This window comes from Gobio gobio (genome assembly GCF_949357685.1).
Source record: "Gobio gobio genome assembly, chromosome: 24".
In the NCBI taxonomy this organism is placed as follows: domain Eukaryota; kingdom Metazoa; phylum Chordata; class Actinopteri; order Cypriniformes; family Gobionidae; genus Gobio; species Gobio gobio.
The window spans coordinates 36,912,302-36,929,267 of NC_137120.1; the positions used below are offsets into that span (position 1 = coordinate 36,912,302).

Below are 16,966 nucleotides of genomic sequence, written 5' to 3' on the forward strand. Positions count from 1 at the left end.
GATTTCTGATTTTACCTCCCAGAAAATGTCAGGAGGTGCGACCATATATTAATTTAAAATAGTATACATTTACAATTTACATATGAATCATTGTAGTGTCTAAAATGCATATCACATGGTAAATTCCCTTTTCATTTCTTTATGTATTGCCCTTTTTGTCCAATTCATATAAATGGACACTTTTCTATGTGTTCAAACACCCAATTTTCCATAAGGAGTTTTTAGGTTTTGTTTTTAACTGTAAAAATTATTTGTATCTGACATTACAAACTCAATTCAAATCTAACAGGCATTAACTTGTTTGACCATATGCTCAAGGTTACACAATAATCAAATACACATTTTTATAATAACAACACATTTTCAAAGTTGTCCAGGGGTCATACCACCTGACATGATAAGATCGACCTCATCATTACTCAAAAATGTCAAATTATCTAATATTTATGGGAGGGTGACTAACATTGTTACTGCATCAAAGGGGTCCTCTGGGGTTTTTTGTGTGATGTCATATGCTGTCACATGGTTTTCTTAAAGTAACATTGCATAAAATTGCATTTTTATGACATTTGGAGAAGTAAATTTTTCGGACAAACTTTTTTTTAAGCAATAGAATCGTTTTGAAATAGGACTGATACACTATTTTGCCTCATTGATAAGTAATTTAACGTAAAATCATGCCAAACTATTTGATTTTATAAGAATTTTACAGAGAAAATGAACCTTTTTATTGCGGTTTTGTTTTCTGCTTGTACGTTCGGACGGTCGCACCACCTGACATTTTTGGTCTTTCAAACACCACAACTCAAAAAGTCAATTGAATTTCAAAAAAATGAAAAGGGTTTCTTATAAAGGAAATATTGTAGATCAGTTTGATATATGACATGTATTTATTACAATTCTTTTTAGGAAAATAATGAATTCGGACACAAAAAATACATGTCATGTCATTGACCCACTTACCATAGTAATAACAGTAAATTATGCATAATTACAAGTATCTAACCCTAAACCGAACCTAATCATACCCTAACCCTATAATAATTACATGTTGTTCATTAATATTACTACACCTTAAAATAAAATGTGACCCTTTATTTTTTACCGTGTACTTCTACATTTAGGTACTGCGTAAAATCAACAACATGTACTTACTATTGGGTTATGGTTAGGGAAAGGTTTTTTGGTTATACTTTATTTGAAGGTGTCTTTGTTACACTGTAATTATACATTTAAGTATTGAGTAATATTACGTAACTGCATGTACTTACTTAGGGTTAGGACTAGGGTTTGGTTAAGTTGCATGTAATTATGCATAATGTATAGTTATTATTACAGTAACTACATGTAACATATGTAACAAGAACACTGTAAAATAAAGTCGTACCCAAAGCATAATTACATCACTAATAAGTTCATTATTAAAACAGATATTTGTTGCTAACACTAAATATCACAATCTTTTTTTTTTTTTTATAAAACAAAGATATAAAATTAAGACATTTAGCTGTTGCACTATTTGATGGGGTAAATACTTAAAAAACGATAATATTTTTTTAATCATCTTTTTTTCCCCACTCATTGTTATGCTGATCATATCATAATTGTTTTTGTATTTAATTAGACATAATTAGAAAATTAAATAGAGGCATTTTACTAGTGGTGTCGGATTTTTGCACTTACTCAAATAAGAATAATAAACTACAGCAGTTCATATTGATTATAAAATATACACTTTAAACTTCCAGTATACTTAAATTTCATTCAAATTGCAATTGTTTTGAACATCATCCATTTTATAACATCAATTAAAAATGTTAAATTTTAAAATGCGTTCTCAAACCTTGTGTATGCATGTGTGTGTGAGTGTGTGTGTGTGTGTGTGTGTGTGTGTGTGTGTGTGTGTGTGTGTGTGTGTGTGTGTGTGTGTGAGAGATGCTGAGAGAGGAGACATAGAGTGTGTGTTCTTTCTCTAACATCTTGTTCCTGCCCTTTACAGCCCCATTAGAGGTCACTAAGACAAAACACTGCGGCCCAGCGGAGTTTCAGTGCCAGAACCAGCGTTGCATTCAGCTCTCGTGGAAGTGCGATGGTGATGATGACTGCTCAGACGGCAGCGATGAAGATCCGCACCTCTGCTGTAGGTCTACTCTCATTTTTGTAATCTAACCACATACACAGAGAAGCAAAGGCTGTGTCTGCAATGGGAATCTAAAGTACTTTCTACTGCTTATTGTGTTTTATATTATAAAATAGTGAAATGATACAGTATGCAATACTAAACATTTCTAGTACGCACATTATTCTCATATTGCTTCATGTTTGCGTGGCCAATTATCATGCAACTATCAAATTTGATACATTAGGCTTTTATGGCTCATATATTATGATATAGGAGAATATGGAGGAAAACACTCGAGGAAGAAAAAAAACACCTTTTTTTATTCAGAAGCCCAAACTGAGCAAAAAATTGCAATTTGATGCAGTAGCTGATATTAATATGACCAAAAAGTATGAAATTCTGATAGCTTGTAATGTAAATAAATCTTTCTAACAAGCCGGCTATTTACATTAAATGCATATAAATATTAGTTGTCACTCTATATCTCCCAATATTATGTCATAATGAGATGATATTTAAATGTTTAGCTTTATGATCAACGCTCTGTAGTTTTAATTGTGCGGGGCAAAACATATAATGCAGTTATGATTTAAGAGATTTAAGTATGATACATCATAAATAGAGTTGGGGCTAGCACATTTCAAGTAACGTGCATTATTCCTAATAAGATTACTTTTTTGATTACTTTCTAAAAAAGTAACTAAGTACCTTAAAGGGATAGTTATCCAAAAATGAAATTTAAAGGATTATTTCACTTTTAGATAAACTTTTGCTGATAATTTACTCACCCCCATGTCATCCAAGATGTCCATGTCTTTCTTTCTATAGTCGAAAAGAAATGAATGTTTTTGATGAAAACATTCCAGGATTTTTCTCCATATAATGGACTTCAATGGGCTCCAAATGGTTCAAGGTCCAAATGACAGTTTCAGTGCAGCTTCAAAGGCCTTTAAACTATACCAGACGATGAATAAGGGTCTTATCTAGAGAAACTATTATTTATATAGCATTATAGAATGCTATTATTTTACCTCTTATCAGACGAACGTGATCATCTCTGAGCTCCGCCATTAGTTCCGCTAAGTGAGGTCAAAATACGAGCGTGGTCATAGATGTATACGTAAATGCCTCATTCGCGCTTGCACGGATCAGTAGAAGAGGCATCTACGATCGATATATATATATGACTGGGCTCATATTTGACCTCACCTAGCGGAAGTTATGGCGGAGCTCAGAGATGATCACGTTTGTCTGATAAGCATAAATACTGCTCAGTTTCTCGCAGAAACTGATCGTTTTGCTAGATAAGACCCTTATTCATCGTCTGGTATCGTTTAAAGCCCTTTGAAGCTGCACTGAAACTGTCATTTGGACCTTGAACCGTTTGGAGCCCATTGAAGTCCATTATATGGAGAACAATCCTGGAAAGTTTTCATCAAAAAACGTAATTTCTTTTCGACTTTGGAAAGAAAGACATGGACATCTTGGATGACATGGGGGTGAGTAAATTATCAGCAAAAGTTTTTTAAAAGTGAACAAATCCTTTAATCCATGATTTACTCACCCTCAAGCTATCCTAGGTGTATATGACATTCTTCTTTCAGACGAATACAATCAGAGTTATTTACAAAAAAGTCCTGGCTCTTCCAAGCTTTATAATGGCAGTGAATGGCTGTTTCAGTCTGTGAAGCTCTAACTTCCGCTAACTGTCGTACGGGCATTCACGATAGACTGGCGTTCCAGCGTATTACGTAGGACGCTCCGGTGAGAATATGCTAGTTCTCGCGAGAACCAAGTTTTGTTTTGCTCTATACTCTGTGCTTCCACGTTCGTCACCGGAACTTACTCTACGCCAGTGTCTTACGTCATACACTGGAACGCCAGTCTCTCGTGGATGCGCGTTTACAGTTTATAGAGATTACAGTTTGTAAGGTTTAAAATATGGATATTTTTCTTACACAAGCGCATCACTTCATTTCAGAAGGCCTTTATTAACCCCCCGGAGCCGTGTGGAGCACTTTTATAATGGATAGATGCACTTTTATGATGGATAGATGCACTTTTATGGACTTCAAAACAGAAACTGCCATTATAAAGCTTGGAAGAGCGAGTGTAACGGAGGCCAGCTAGTAGTTGCTGTGCGAGTAAACCTCACTCCTCTGATCTCAAGAGACGCTCTGGGGACTGACGCTAGAGGTTGCAGCCTTTAGCCTTCTTGTAAGAGCGTCCGGCGGACCCGGGTTTGAGTCCCGCTTGGAGCAGGCGGTGCAAACAGGAATTGGTGCCGTGACCCGGATGGGAGTGAGGTTTAGGGCGGTGAGTGTAATGGAGGCCAGCTAGTAGTTGCTGTGCGAGTAAACCTCACTCCTCTGATCTCAAGAGACGCTCTAGCGACTGATGCTGGAGGTTGCAGCCTTTAGCCTCCTTGTTAGAGCGTCCCAACTCTCATGCTGGCGGACCCGGGTTTGAGTCGCGCTTGGAGCGGGTGGTTCGAACAGGAGGGGCTACATTGGTGCCGTGACCCGGATGGGAGTGAGGTTTAGGGGGGTGAGTGTAACGGAGGCCGGCTAGTAGTTGCTGTGCGAGTAAACCTCACTCCTCTGATCTCAAGAGACGCTCTAGTGACTGACACTAGAGGTTGTAGCCTTTAACCTCCTCGTTACGTCCGACTCTCATGCCGGCGGACCCGGGTTTGAGTCCCGCTTGGAGCGGGCGGTTCCAACAGGAAGTGTTACACCAGGACACTTTTTAATATAACTATAAGAATGTCATATACAGCTAGGATGGCCTGAGGGTGAGTAAATCATAGGCTAATTTTCATTTTTGGGTGAACTAACTAAGTATTAGTTACTTTTTATGGAGTAGCACAATATTGTAATGCATTACTTTTAAAAGTAAATTTCCCCAGCACTCATCATATTTGATACTCACTTTTTTTTTCTTTTCTTTTATGGATAATCAAGTAAATCTAAGTTACTTCAATCCAATACATGTTCATCTTGAAATATTACTAACTTTACAGTATATATTACTTAAAGATTTCACAACAAAAAGACTGGACGATTTTAGAATTATACTAAAATGTCTGGTTAAAAGTCATAGTTGATATACCAGTAACTTCAGAAAGAAAGGTCCAGTTGAGCACATTGCAGTATGGGATACAGTATGCCACATGGTGTGCTTACATACTACACAATTTGACAAATGTAGCCTAGTGTGTTAGTATGCAATTCAGAACATTTCCCCAAACTTTTGGACACACATGCTTTCAAATGAATTCATGTTACCAATTGACAGGCCGTTTGTTTCTCCTCAGCTAATCGCAGCTGCCCAGCGGACCAATTTAAATGCTTGAACAACCGCTGTATCCCAAAGAGATGGTTGTGTGACGGCACTGACGACTGCGGCAGCAACGAGGATGAGTCCAACCGCACCTGCTCAGGTGAGCTTCACTCTGGAGCCCTGTCCTACATGGAGGGCCCCGTATACGCGCCCAACCATCCGAAACAACCTCGCCAACCGGCCCCACAGCTGGGAGACACATTGCTCGCTGTAGGCTACGCACGCTCAAAGCTAGCGCCATCAGAGAATATGTTGCTTTGAGAGAAGACGAAGTCTTACATGACACCCCTGTATAATTTCCCGCCGGTACAGGCCCATGTGTCACACGTTCCCTCCGGTCTGCGCGCGAAATGAAACTAGGTTCGCCCTCGTAATTCATCATGCACTTGGTGGGATTTACAAATGACACACATCTGTTTCGGCCCAATGAGCTCGAGTCCTCCGTGAGAGTTTCCGCATCTTGCGTTGGGCTGGCGGTTGCGAACGACCGATTCGGTCAAGTTTACATCTCCTGGAAGGGTCCAGCGTCTAATTTACTTTTAGATTGAACCATATCCTGCAGTCTAAATCTCTAGAAGACATCCTCGGTAAAAGCCTCCCTGGGGGTGTGGGGGTGTGTGGGGTCCTGACATCAGGATAAATCCGTAATCCGAAACATCAATATCCCAGTAAAGATGCTGTGTTTAAGCCACATTGTGTTGTCTGAGCTGTATTGTAACCCTTGATAAAAGGGCTGGAGACAAATTTCACACATTTCGCCAACAGGCATCGGTCAATTTAATTTAGATAGCCTAGAGACAATGTTCTCCTTTGTGGGTAATACAATTTTCTAATCTAATCTTTAAAGGGAGAATTTGGAGAAAATCAATGACAACTGTTTGGGAGTGTAGTAAAGGTGGAAGGAGAATTCGTGCCAGCTTGTAATTTACTGCCGTCTCTTCTGTTGAGAGGGAAATTCAAGATTTTTGGTGCGAGTTATTTCCTGCCGCTTTCAGACAGAAGTGAAATTTTATGATTGTAAATAATAGAATATTTTATTTCAGGATTTAAATGTTATTAGATTATATGTTAAATTATTCCTTTCATTTTTTGTTCATACAGACACACACACACAGAAGACACACACACACACACACACACACACACACACAGAAGACACACACACACACACACACACACACACACACACACACACACACACACACACACACACACACACACACACACACACACACACACACACACACACACACACACACACACACACACACACACACACACACACACAGACACACACACAGACACACACACACACACACACACACACACACACACACACACACACACACACACACACAATTATATAATGCAATCTGTATACTAAACAGAATTGTTATATGCATATATTATGCTTAATATTGGTAATAAAATTAAGATTATATATATATATATATATATATATATATATATATATATATATATATATATATATATATATATATATAATCACAGAAACTACATAAAACTTGTTTAAATCTAGATTTTTTTTTTAAATAATCAAATCTATAAATACATAATAATTGATACTAAACACTAAACTAAATAATACCAAAACAAATATATTATGCTTATTTTATGCTTTATATTTTAATTATATGGTGTGTGTGTGTGTGTGTGTGTGTGTGTGTGTGTGTGTGTGTGTGTGTGTGTGTGTGTGTGTGTGTGTGTGTGTGTGTGTGTGTGTGTGTGTGTGTGTGTGTGTGTGTGTGTGTGTGTGTGTGTGTGTGTGTGTGTGTGTGTGTGTGTGTCGCACAGATACTACATAAAACTTATTTAAATCTAGAACAAATACAATGTTATAATCAAATCTATAAATAAATTGTAAATAATACTAAAACATACTAAACTAATAGTATACTAAAAGTATAATTTTTATAATAATAATATTTTTTTTATTATTATTACTATTTGTATTAGTATGATGATGATTATTATTATTATTCATAATATTTCCTGTTAATGATATTGAGATGAAGAATACAACATTTTAATATGGTTTATTTTTAATAATAATAATTATAATGATAATTATTATTATTATTATTATTATTTTATGCTCAATATTTTCTGTTAATTACATTGAGATGAAGAATAGAACATTGTAATATTGTTTATTTTTAATAATAATAATAATAATAATAATAATAATAATAATTATTATTATTATTATTATTAATTATTATTAATTATTATGCATGATATTTCCTGTTAATGACATTGCAATGAAGAATAGAACAATTTGACATTGTTTATTTTTTGTGGCTTTGTGGCAACAACAAAAAAATGTCACTTTGCTTTCAAAACAAGATGCAAGAAATCCTTTATCTTAAGAACTGCTAATTAACATGCAACCAATTAGTTCCCAAACCTGTTGTCATGAGAGACTTAACAACAGTTTTCAAAATTGGTACATTGTAAATGCTCACTTCTCTTGATTATTCTCATGATTTGAACTCCATTCCGTCTTCAAAGGCGCCTTCAGTACAAGGTCGCTTTCAAACCTGGAATTTCAAGATGCCATCTTGAGGGATCTAATTAATCGTCTGCGAAGTGAAAGGAAAAAAGCGTAACTCCTGCTGTAATTAAATTGCCTGGAATAGCAAGGCTCATATAGGCTGAAAGCAAGAAATAATAATAAATAAAATAGAAAGGTTTCGCACATTTCGCACCCACTGAAGACACTCACCTCAGTTAGATCATTAAGATCAAGACTTTTTGGCAAGCTGACGCTCCCAAGATGTCGCTCCGATGCAAACGTTCTCATTAGCAGGGTTCAAAACACGCCTACCGAAAAAGCAAAATTTAGCGATGAAATTGGTAGAAATGAGACCCAAAAAACTTCAAGCATAGCTAAACCATGATGAACTAGTTTTTCTTGCCAACTGACACATCATTCATTCATATCACCATGTGCTTGTTTCATATTTTAGTTTGTTACTATTTCGACAGCAATATGCATAAAAATCGGTAAACAACCAAACTTCTGGTGTGTTACTCTGTCAGAATTAAAATCTGCACCTGTTCGGCTGTACGTTCCAGTTTGCTTCCCACGTTCAAAGCTTTATAAAGCAGCACAACCTGACCTTCAGAGGTTATTGAAACACCTGCAGTCCATTTACAGAAACACTGAAGATGCTGGAAATGTAGGGACTCTTCTATTCCTGGTTTTCAATCATTGATTAAAAGTATTGTTTAACAAAACATGAACATTTGATTTATTCTTCAAATGCAAAAGTATATATTTTGGAGAATGTTTGAGCTGCTCTTTTACACTGTGAAAGTCCATCTCAAATCTAAGGAGACTTCATGGACTTGGGCCCAATCCCAATTCTATTTTATACCCCTTCGCCTTCCCCTACCCCTACACCTACCTGTTCCCCTTGCCCCTTGAAACAGAGTGCCAAGGAGTAGGGGTGAAAATATTCCCCTAAGAAATGGGACACCACTACTATACCATTACACGTCATCATACCCCGTTTCTTTTATTATAAAATCCTGTGACATTTAACCAGTATGAACAGCAATGAAGTGCGTAGGCTATATCTAACAGAAATCAGGCGCGAATAACGTTTAACAAATTACTCACTCCCAACAGAGTTTTGCGCTGTATTTGGACTTAATAAAATGGCGCTCGTTTTCAGTTCAAAAACATATGAGCCAGAGTTTCCGAAGATGATACAGAATGATACAGAACATACAAGACTAGTGAAGCCGCTTTTCCATTGGACCAAACTGTTCTCTTTGTTTATTAACCGTTCCATTCCGTGCTGATCCGAGCCGGCCGGTACGGATATGGTTTCGTTATCCACTGTGGTGCTGCGATAATGTTCATACGTTATACGTCAAGTCAGTCGTTGCCTTGGTAACGTGAGAGTTTACAGATGATATGTATTGTAAATATCGACTGCGTTATGAAGGATGACCAGATATATATTTTTTAACTATTATTAATATGTGTTCAAATCACCCAAATAGTGAGTTTAGCAAGCTACGGAGAAACGGCAGCCAGGCGACACGCAAGTGATCGATCCCGAGTGGCAACACACACACATTCTAGCAGCACGGTAGCCGGTGGAGGGAAACTTCTCATACCCCTTCGTTTGAAGTGTGGTCCTGAAAAATCTTCGTTTGAAGGGCTATCTGGCCCTTCCCCTTATCCCTACCACTCCAGCCAAAAAAGAATCGAGACACCCCTACCCCTTCACGTGAACGCGCAAAACGAAGGGGTAGGGGAAAGAGAAGGGCTAGGGGTAGAAATGGGATTGGGCCTTAGTGTCCTACACCTGTTTCACTCGCATGTGCAACTAAAAATAGATGCGTGTGAACTATAAAATGTATTTAGGAATACTGGTGCAAATAAAGTTTTTGCGGGTCTTTAAAATCTAAACATTTTTTTAATGAATTTTAAGGTCATAAGAAGTCTTAGATGGTGTAACAAATGTCTTAATGACCATGTCTTAAAGGGGTTATGAACCGGATTTTTTTAGAAATAATTCGAGATAATTTAGAAATAAAAGGCATTTTTCATACCCTCTGATTTGAAGGGACGTGTGAGACTTAAGTGTAAACGCCCACTGCTGTGATTGGCAGCTCCAATGATTGTAAAGGGAGCGGTCTTTGATTGCTTTCTATATATAATTTTATCAGTTTAAAAAACAGATTATTTTCATCCTACTAAGAGAAACGATGTGAAGTTGAGCGTTTAGTCACTGGTTAGATTTACTGACACATAGACAAAGAACATCTGACTTTACATGAATTATTACACATCAGAAATCACCGGTCTCAGATCAGGCATTAGAATGAACACAGTTACTTACATGTTGTGGCATTACTACTGCTACATTATTATTAGTCAAGTCCATAGTGTAAATGTCTGTTTGCAAAGCCTGCGGCGAAATTGAGACTGATTTACTAAAAAATCCACAGTGAAATGTATCAAATACAAATAAATAATGCTCATCTGAGACATTCACATTGTTGAACATTTTGGAGTGGCCTTTTATTGTGTCCAGCCTAAGGCACACCTGTGCAATAATCATGTGTCTAATCAGAATCTTGATATGCCACACCTGTGAGGTGGATGGATTATCTCGGCAAAGGAGAAGTGCTCACTAACACAGATTTAGACAGATTTGTGACCACTATTTGAGAGAAATAGGCCTTTTTTGTACATAGAAAAAGTCTTCGATTTTTGAGTTACGCTCATCAAAAATAGGGGCAAAAAACAAAAGTGTTGCGTTTATAATTTTGATCAGTGTATATACACTCACCTAAAGGATTATTAGGATTACCATACTAATACTGTGTTTGACCCCCTTTTGCCTTCGGAACTGCCTTAATTCTACGTGGCATTGATTCAACAAGGTGCTGAAAGCATTCTTTAGAAATGTTGGCCCATATTGATAGGATAGAATCTTGCAGTTGATGGAGATTTGTGGGATGCACATCCAGGGCACGAAGCTCCCGTTCCACCACATCCCAAAGATGCTCTATTTAGTTGAGATCTGGTGACTGTGGGGGCCATTTTAGTGCAGTGAACTCATTGTCATGTTCAAGAAACCAATTTGAAATGATTCGAGCTTTGTGACATGGTGCATTATCCTGCTGTAAGTAGCCATCAGAGGATGGGTACATGGTGGTCATAAAGGGATGGACATGGTCAGAAACAATGCTCAGGTAGGCCGTGGCATTTAAACGATGCCCAATTGGCACTAAGGGGCCTAAAGTGTGCCAAGAAAACATCCCCCACACCATTACACCACCACCTCCAGCCTGCACAGTGGTAACAAGACATGATGGATCCATGTTCTCATTCTGTTTACGTCAAATTCTGACTCGACCATCTGAATGTCTCAACAGAAATCGAGACTCATCAGACCAGGCAACATTTTTCCAGTCTTCAACTGTCCAATTTTGGTGAGCTTGTGCAAATTGTAGCCTCTTTTTCCTATTTGAGTGGTACCCGGTGGGGTCTTCTGCTGTTGTAGTCCATCCGCCTCAAGGTTGTGCGTGTTGTGGCTTCACAAATGCTTTGCTGCATACCTCGGTTGTAACGAGTGGTTATTTCAGTCAAAGTTGCTCTTCTATCAGCTTGAATCAGTCGGCCCATTCTCCTCTGACCTCTAGCATCAACAAGGCATTTTCGCCCACAGGACTGCCGCTTACTGGATGTTTTTCCCTTTTCACACCATTCTTTGTAAACCCTAGAAATGGTTGTGCGTGAAAATCCGAGTAACTGAGCAGATTGTGAAATACTCAGACCGGCCCGTCTGGCACCAACAACCATGCCACGCTCAAAATTGCTTAAATCACCTTTCTTTCCCATTCTGACATTCAGTTTGGAGTTCGGGAGATTGTCTTGACCAGGACCACACCCCTAAATGCATTGAATCAACTGCCATGTGATTGGTTGATTAGATAATTGCATTAATGAGAAATTGAACAGGTGTTCCTAATAATCCTTTAGGTGAGATATATATATATATATATATAATATTTTTTTTATATTATTTTATTTTATTTTTTGTGCTCACGGAAGAGATGAGTTTTCAGTTGTCTTTTGAATGTTGTCAATGATTCTGCATTTCGGATGGAGGTGGGAAGATCGTTCCACCAGCAGGGAACGGTGAAGGAAAATGTTCTGGAGAGGGTTTTTCTGCCTTTCTGTGATGGTACCACAAGCCTTAGCTGAGTGAAGGCTTCTGGTGGGGATGTAGACTTGTAGGAGCCAGTCAAAGTATGCAGGAGCTGAGCCTGTGGTGGCCTTGAACTTGATGCGAGCAGTGAGTGGTAGCCAGTGCAGAGCGATGAAGAGAGCTATGACATGGATCCTTTTGGGCTTATTGAAGACAAGACATGCCCCAAGACGAGACAAGACGTGCTTTCTGAATCATTTGAAGTGTTTGGATCGCACGTGATAGGAGTCCAGCCAGAAGCGCATTGTAGTAGCCAAGCCTAGAAATGACCAGGGCCTGGACGAGAAGCTGTGTTGCGTGCTCTGTTAGGAATGGTCTGATCTTCCTGATGTTGTGCAGCACAATGTCTTTGCAATGTGTTCTTTGAAGGACCACTGGTCATCAAATGTTACTCCAAGTTTTCTGACTGATTTTGAAGGGGTAATCAAGGATGAACCTAGCTCCTTGTATCCCTTTGTTAAGGAAAATCACATTATTTGCACCCCTAAAGTTTTTTAATACGCCCCTACATTTTTCAACTAAGGAGTGCGTGTGTTGTTTGGAAAAGGTAGTTTATGACCATAAGGGGTTCAGCTGATGCATTAACCATCTGCCAACTTTCTTATATTGTCCTTTGTTAAAATTTTTATCAAGGTTTGTTTTGTAAATTTATGCCTCAAAGGCCACATACTGAGCATCCTTGATTTAAGTTTTCATTCTGTCCCCAGTGTTAGCCTCAGATATCCATAAAGGAAACAGTTATCTATGTCCTTCAAAGCAGTCCACTGATCAATTCTGTTCTCTTGTGATGCCTTTTTTAAAGCTGTGTTCAATAACTATCAAAATGCACATAGGGCGGTTTCAACTACACACTTGTCAGTCCTTGATATTCACCATGTTTTTGCATTTACTATTTGGAGTTTCAAAGTTTTTTTCACAGTTCAACACTCTAAGAGAAAGCTTCTGTATCCCACTGAGAGATTTTACCCGTTGGGTTCCATATTTACAAAATCCGTGTCTTCATAACATGGCAAATTCCAGTTCATAGACGCCAGCTGTTGATAGAAAACACATTTTGAACACTGCACCCATTCAGGAAAGACACAAACTTTAATATTGGATGTCATGGACTGTCATGGGGTTTATCGCTGAAGGCGATTACTCAATATCACAGCTCAGACTGGATACAGACCTGGAAAAGGTGAAAACAAATCCAGATGGTTTTCAAGCATGGAAGAAAAAGATTCTGTCCTGGGCAGTTTTGGGGAAAGTTACTTTGAAAAGTAATGCATTATAATATGGCGTTACTCCCTTAAAAAGTAACTAATTGTGCCACTTAAGCCCCGTTTCCACCGAAATTACCCGGAACAATTTGTACCAGGAACTTTTTTTACAGGAACTTTCTTTCCCCCAGACTTGCTACTGTCTGCATTTCCACTGCGGTCTAAAGTACCGAGAAGATTAGGCAAATTAGCCCGGTAACGTAGGACTGTGCGCGACTGCTCCTCCCAGTCAGCGACGGACAGTAATCATTTTTGTGCGACACTGTCTGCAACAATAACAAGTATGGAGGAGATTCAAGCTGTGCTGGTTTTGCTGGTTATATATGTATTTGTTTACTAAAGAGGTTATTAACAAAACAGCGGAAAAGAGACGAGCACTGATACTAAAGCGTATTCTGAAAGCTTGTAAAGCTAGATTTAAAATTACATTGTATGTTATTATCAGCTATTAAGGACGTTGACCGTGAGATGGCTCAGACGAACGCTCACCATCGGACAGAAATAGCAAGACTGATATTTACTGAACACAGAACGAACCTTGCAAAAGACATTTAAAAATGCCTGTTGAAATAAAATGCTGCGTGAGCTCAGCCAATCAGCATGTTCAGCGCCCAGTCCCACCCCCGCAAGTTCCTGAACTTTGAAAAAGTACTACCTCGCAAGCAGGGACTTTCGGAGGGGGAAATGTTTACCCGGAACTTCATTTAGACCCGGGTTCCTGCGGTCGAAACACAACGAGTACCACTCCAAAGTTCTTGGGGAAAGTTCCTGCGGTGGAAATGCGGCTTTAGTTACTTTTGAAGAAAAGTAATGTGTTACGTTACTTTCGTGTTACTTTTTCTCATCTGGGCTGGGCTTGTTTTTTTTTTTTTTTTTATAAAAAGTTATATTTTTGGGCATATGTAAAGGCCCTTTCACACCAAAATTTAAATAATAGGGCTGAAGGAAATGCTCATTCATGTCTGTACAGTAGAGGGTGCAGGAGAAGAAAGTTCAACACTAACTTCACCAATAAAAACAAAAAATCTAAAGTCATTTTTGCTTATGGTTTAAAGGGGTCATGAACTGGCTTTAAAAAAAAAAAAGTATACTGTTGTCTGAGGTCAACTTATGACGTTTGGTGGTTTTTACATTCAAAAACATCATAATGAATAAGTAATAGTCTATTTTCTGCCCTGGTTTTGAGGCTCTCTCAAGAAACGCTCAGTTTTTATGGGCGTGCCGCAATAAAGACTTGGACGTAAATGCCCACGGCTAGGATTGGATAAGCTTTGCATATTTAATGAGCTTCAGCTCCCCGGTGGGCAAACGGCAACCGGAATGAATCGCCCACAGGGCTCGCAAAATGTCTTTATCAAACAAACACAATGATTTATCTCTCATCCACCCGCGATTGATTTGAATGTTATTTTTTTATTAACATTACTTGGCCCGCCCGATAGGTGAATATAACTGGCCCATACATGTCCGAGTCTGATCCCGAATCTCAATGAACCAACAACACCACAAATAAAGGATTCTCCAGCCTGTGACAGCGTGCTAATGTTTAGTTAGACATGTACACATAATCAATACGATCTGTAACAATTAGGGCTGTAATCTCCCAGTCGATTAGTCGATTATTAGTCGATACGTTCTGGCTCGACCAAAATTCTGATTGGTCGATTTTTTGCTGCGTTCATTTCATTAGTTTTGCTGCGTTCATTTAATCAGTTTTGCCGCGCCGTGTTCATTTCATCAGGTGGACAGCACTAATTGCTAATGGGGGTGTTTCGAGAGCACCCCTGTTTCACAGGTAACAGTCTGCCTTCAGAACACCCCCTTGTTTTCACTTCTTTTGGATTAGCCCAACCCTTTGCCGAAGAGAAGTCTCTCGCGGGTCCTTTGTTCATTCCCGCTGGCTCAAACGCACACCCATAGCGGTAAACTTTAGGAACGCCCATCAACATACACATGAGGGGAAGCGTCACAACACTGCACTAAGTGGATCTGTACTGTCAGTTTTGCTGCGGTCATTTCATCAGTTTTGCCGAGCCACGTTCATTTCATTAGTTTTGCTGCGTTCATTTCATCAGTTTTGCCGTGCCGCGTTCATTTCATCAGGTGGAAAGCACTAATTGCTAATGGGGGTGTTTTCAGAGCACCCCTGTTTCACAGGTAACCGACTGTCTTCAGAACACCCCCATTGTTTCCACTTCTTTTGGATTAGCCCAACCCACTGGAGAAGAGAGACAGATTAAAGAAGGCTAGTTTTCTTGTATATTATTTATTTAATTGTGAGCGTTTTAAATAAATAAATATTCATTTTTTATTAAAGTGGACGTGCCTTTTGTGTTTAAGAGTAAAAGCTTTAAGTTAATAGTCTATTCGTGTCTCAGCCGCGAAGCTGAGCTCCTGTTCGAGCTGTACAGAGCGGCTGAAATGATACTGCTGTCAGTTTTTATAATACATATGACAAAAACAATTGTCTAAATTATGTTGCATATTCCTCAAAAGTTCTTGTGATGATATCTAGTTGACAACACATAGTACTATATTCTCGGAAGTCATAGGCTATGATATTGCGCAGGTGCACGTGATGCAACACTGTCAGAGCCGTCAGACTCATTTCAGTGCAAAATAATCAGCTCAAAAACGATTTAATATTCTGCAAATAGCCTACTAGTTTTTTATGTTTATTTATAATTAATTTAGGCAGACAACAAGGCTACCAAGTACTGCGCACAGTGCGCAGCTTATTCATTTAACGTGTTTTTTTCCTAACGTCAGTTTAGTCGATTTTTAGTCGAAAATTTCAGGACTTCAGTCGACCAAGATTTTCTTTGGTTGATTACAGCCCTAGTAACAATGCAATACTATCACATATAAAAAATGTTTTACTCATATTAGTGTGTTGCTTCATTTATTCATGTAATCTCATCCTGTCTCTTGTTTACAAACGAATCCGTGGTTAAATGAAGGAACAGACGCGCAATGTCTTCCCCACGTGAGCTGGATATTCATTAAAAATAAAGTTCAACCATGCGTTCATAATATTGGAATCCGAATGAAGCTTATGTGGTATGTTTACTGCTTAGAAATTCGGTGCGGTTTAGCTCTATGTAGGCCTATGTCATGTCAGGCACGAGTCGGTGGGAGGAGCTACATAATCAGGCGTTGCTCTTCTTCTGTTGAGGCGGTGCTTCACCACACGATGACATCAAGGTGTGGCACATTCTGAGATCAAGCGTTTGCTGGGTGTCAATAAAAGCTTTTCTTTGACTAACAAGGAAGTTTTCAGCTCTGAAACTTACAGGATATTCTTATATTGCAATGATATTTTATATAGCAAAAGCTCAAGGTCAGCAGCAAGTGCATTAGTCAATAAAATGAGATGAAATGCATACAAATATTTAGTAAAAGTAATGTGTTACTAGTTACTTGAAAAAAGTAATCCGATTACGTAACCTGAGTTACTTGTAATGCGTTACCCCCAAACGCTG

The 16,966-nt window shown here is 38.6% G+C and overlaps 1 protein-coding gene across 1 annotated transcript in view; it reads left to right on the plus strand.

Annotated features, from left to right (window-relative positions):
• lrp1ba (low density lipoprotein receptor-related protein 1Ba) overlaps positions 1-16,966 on the plus strand; it is a gene marked incomplete at its 5' end in the record, with an annotated part of 414,271 nt that overhangs the window by 150,522 nt on the left and 246,783 nt on the right. The window contains 2 exons of the mRNA XM_079807766.1: positions 2,000-2,140; positions 5,439-5,564. Of these exons, the coding sequence (XP_079663892.1) occupies positions 2,000-2,140; positions 5,439-5,564 (267 nt within the window). The remainder of the gene's footprint in view (positions 1-1,999; positions 2,141-5,438; positions 5,565-16,966) is intronic.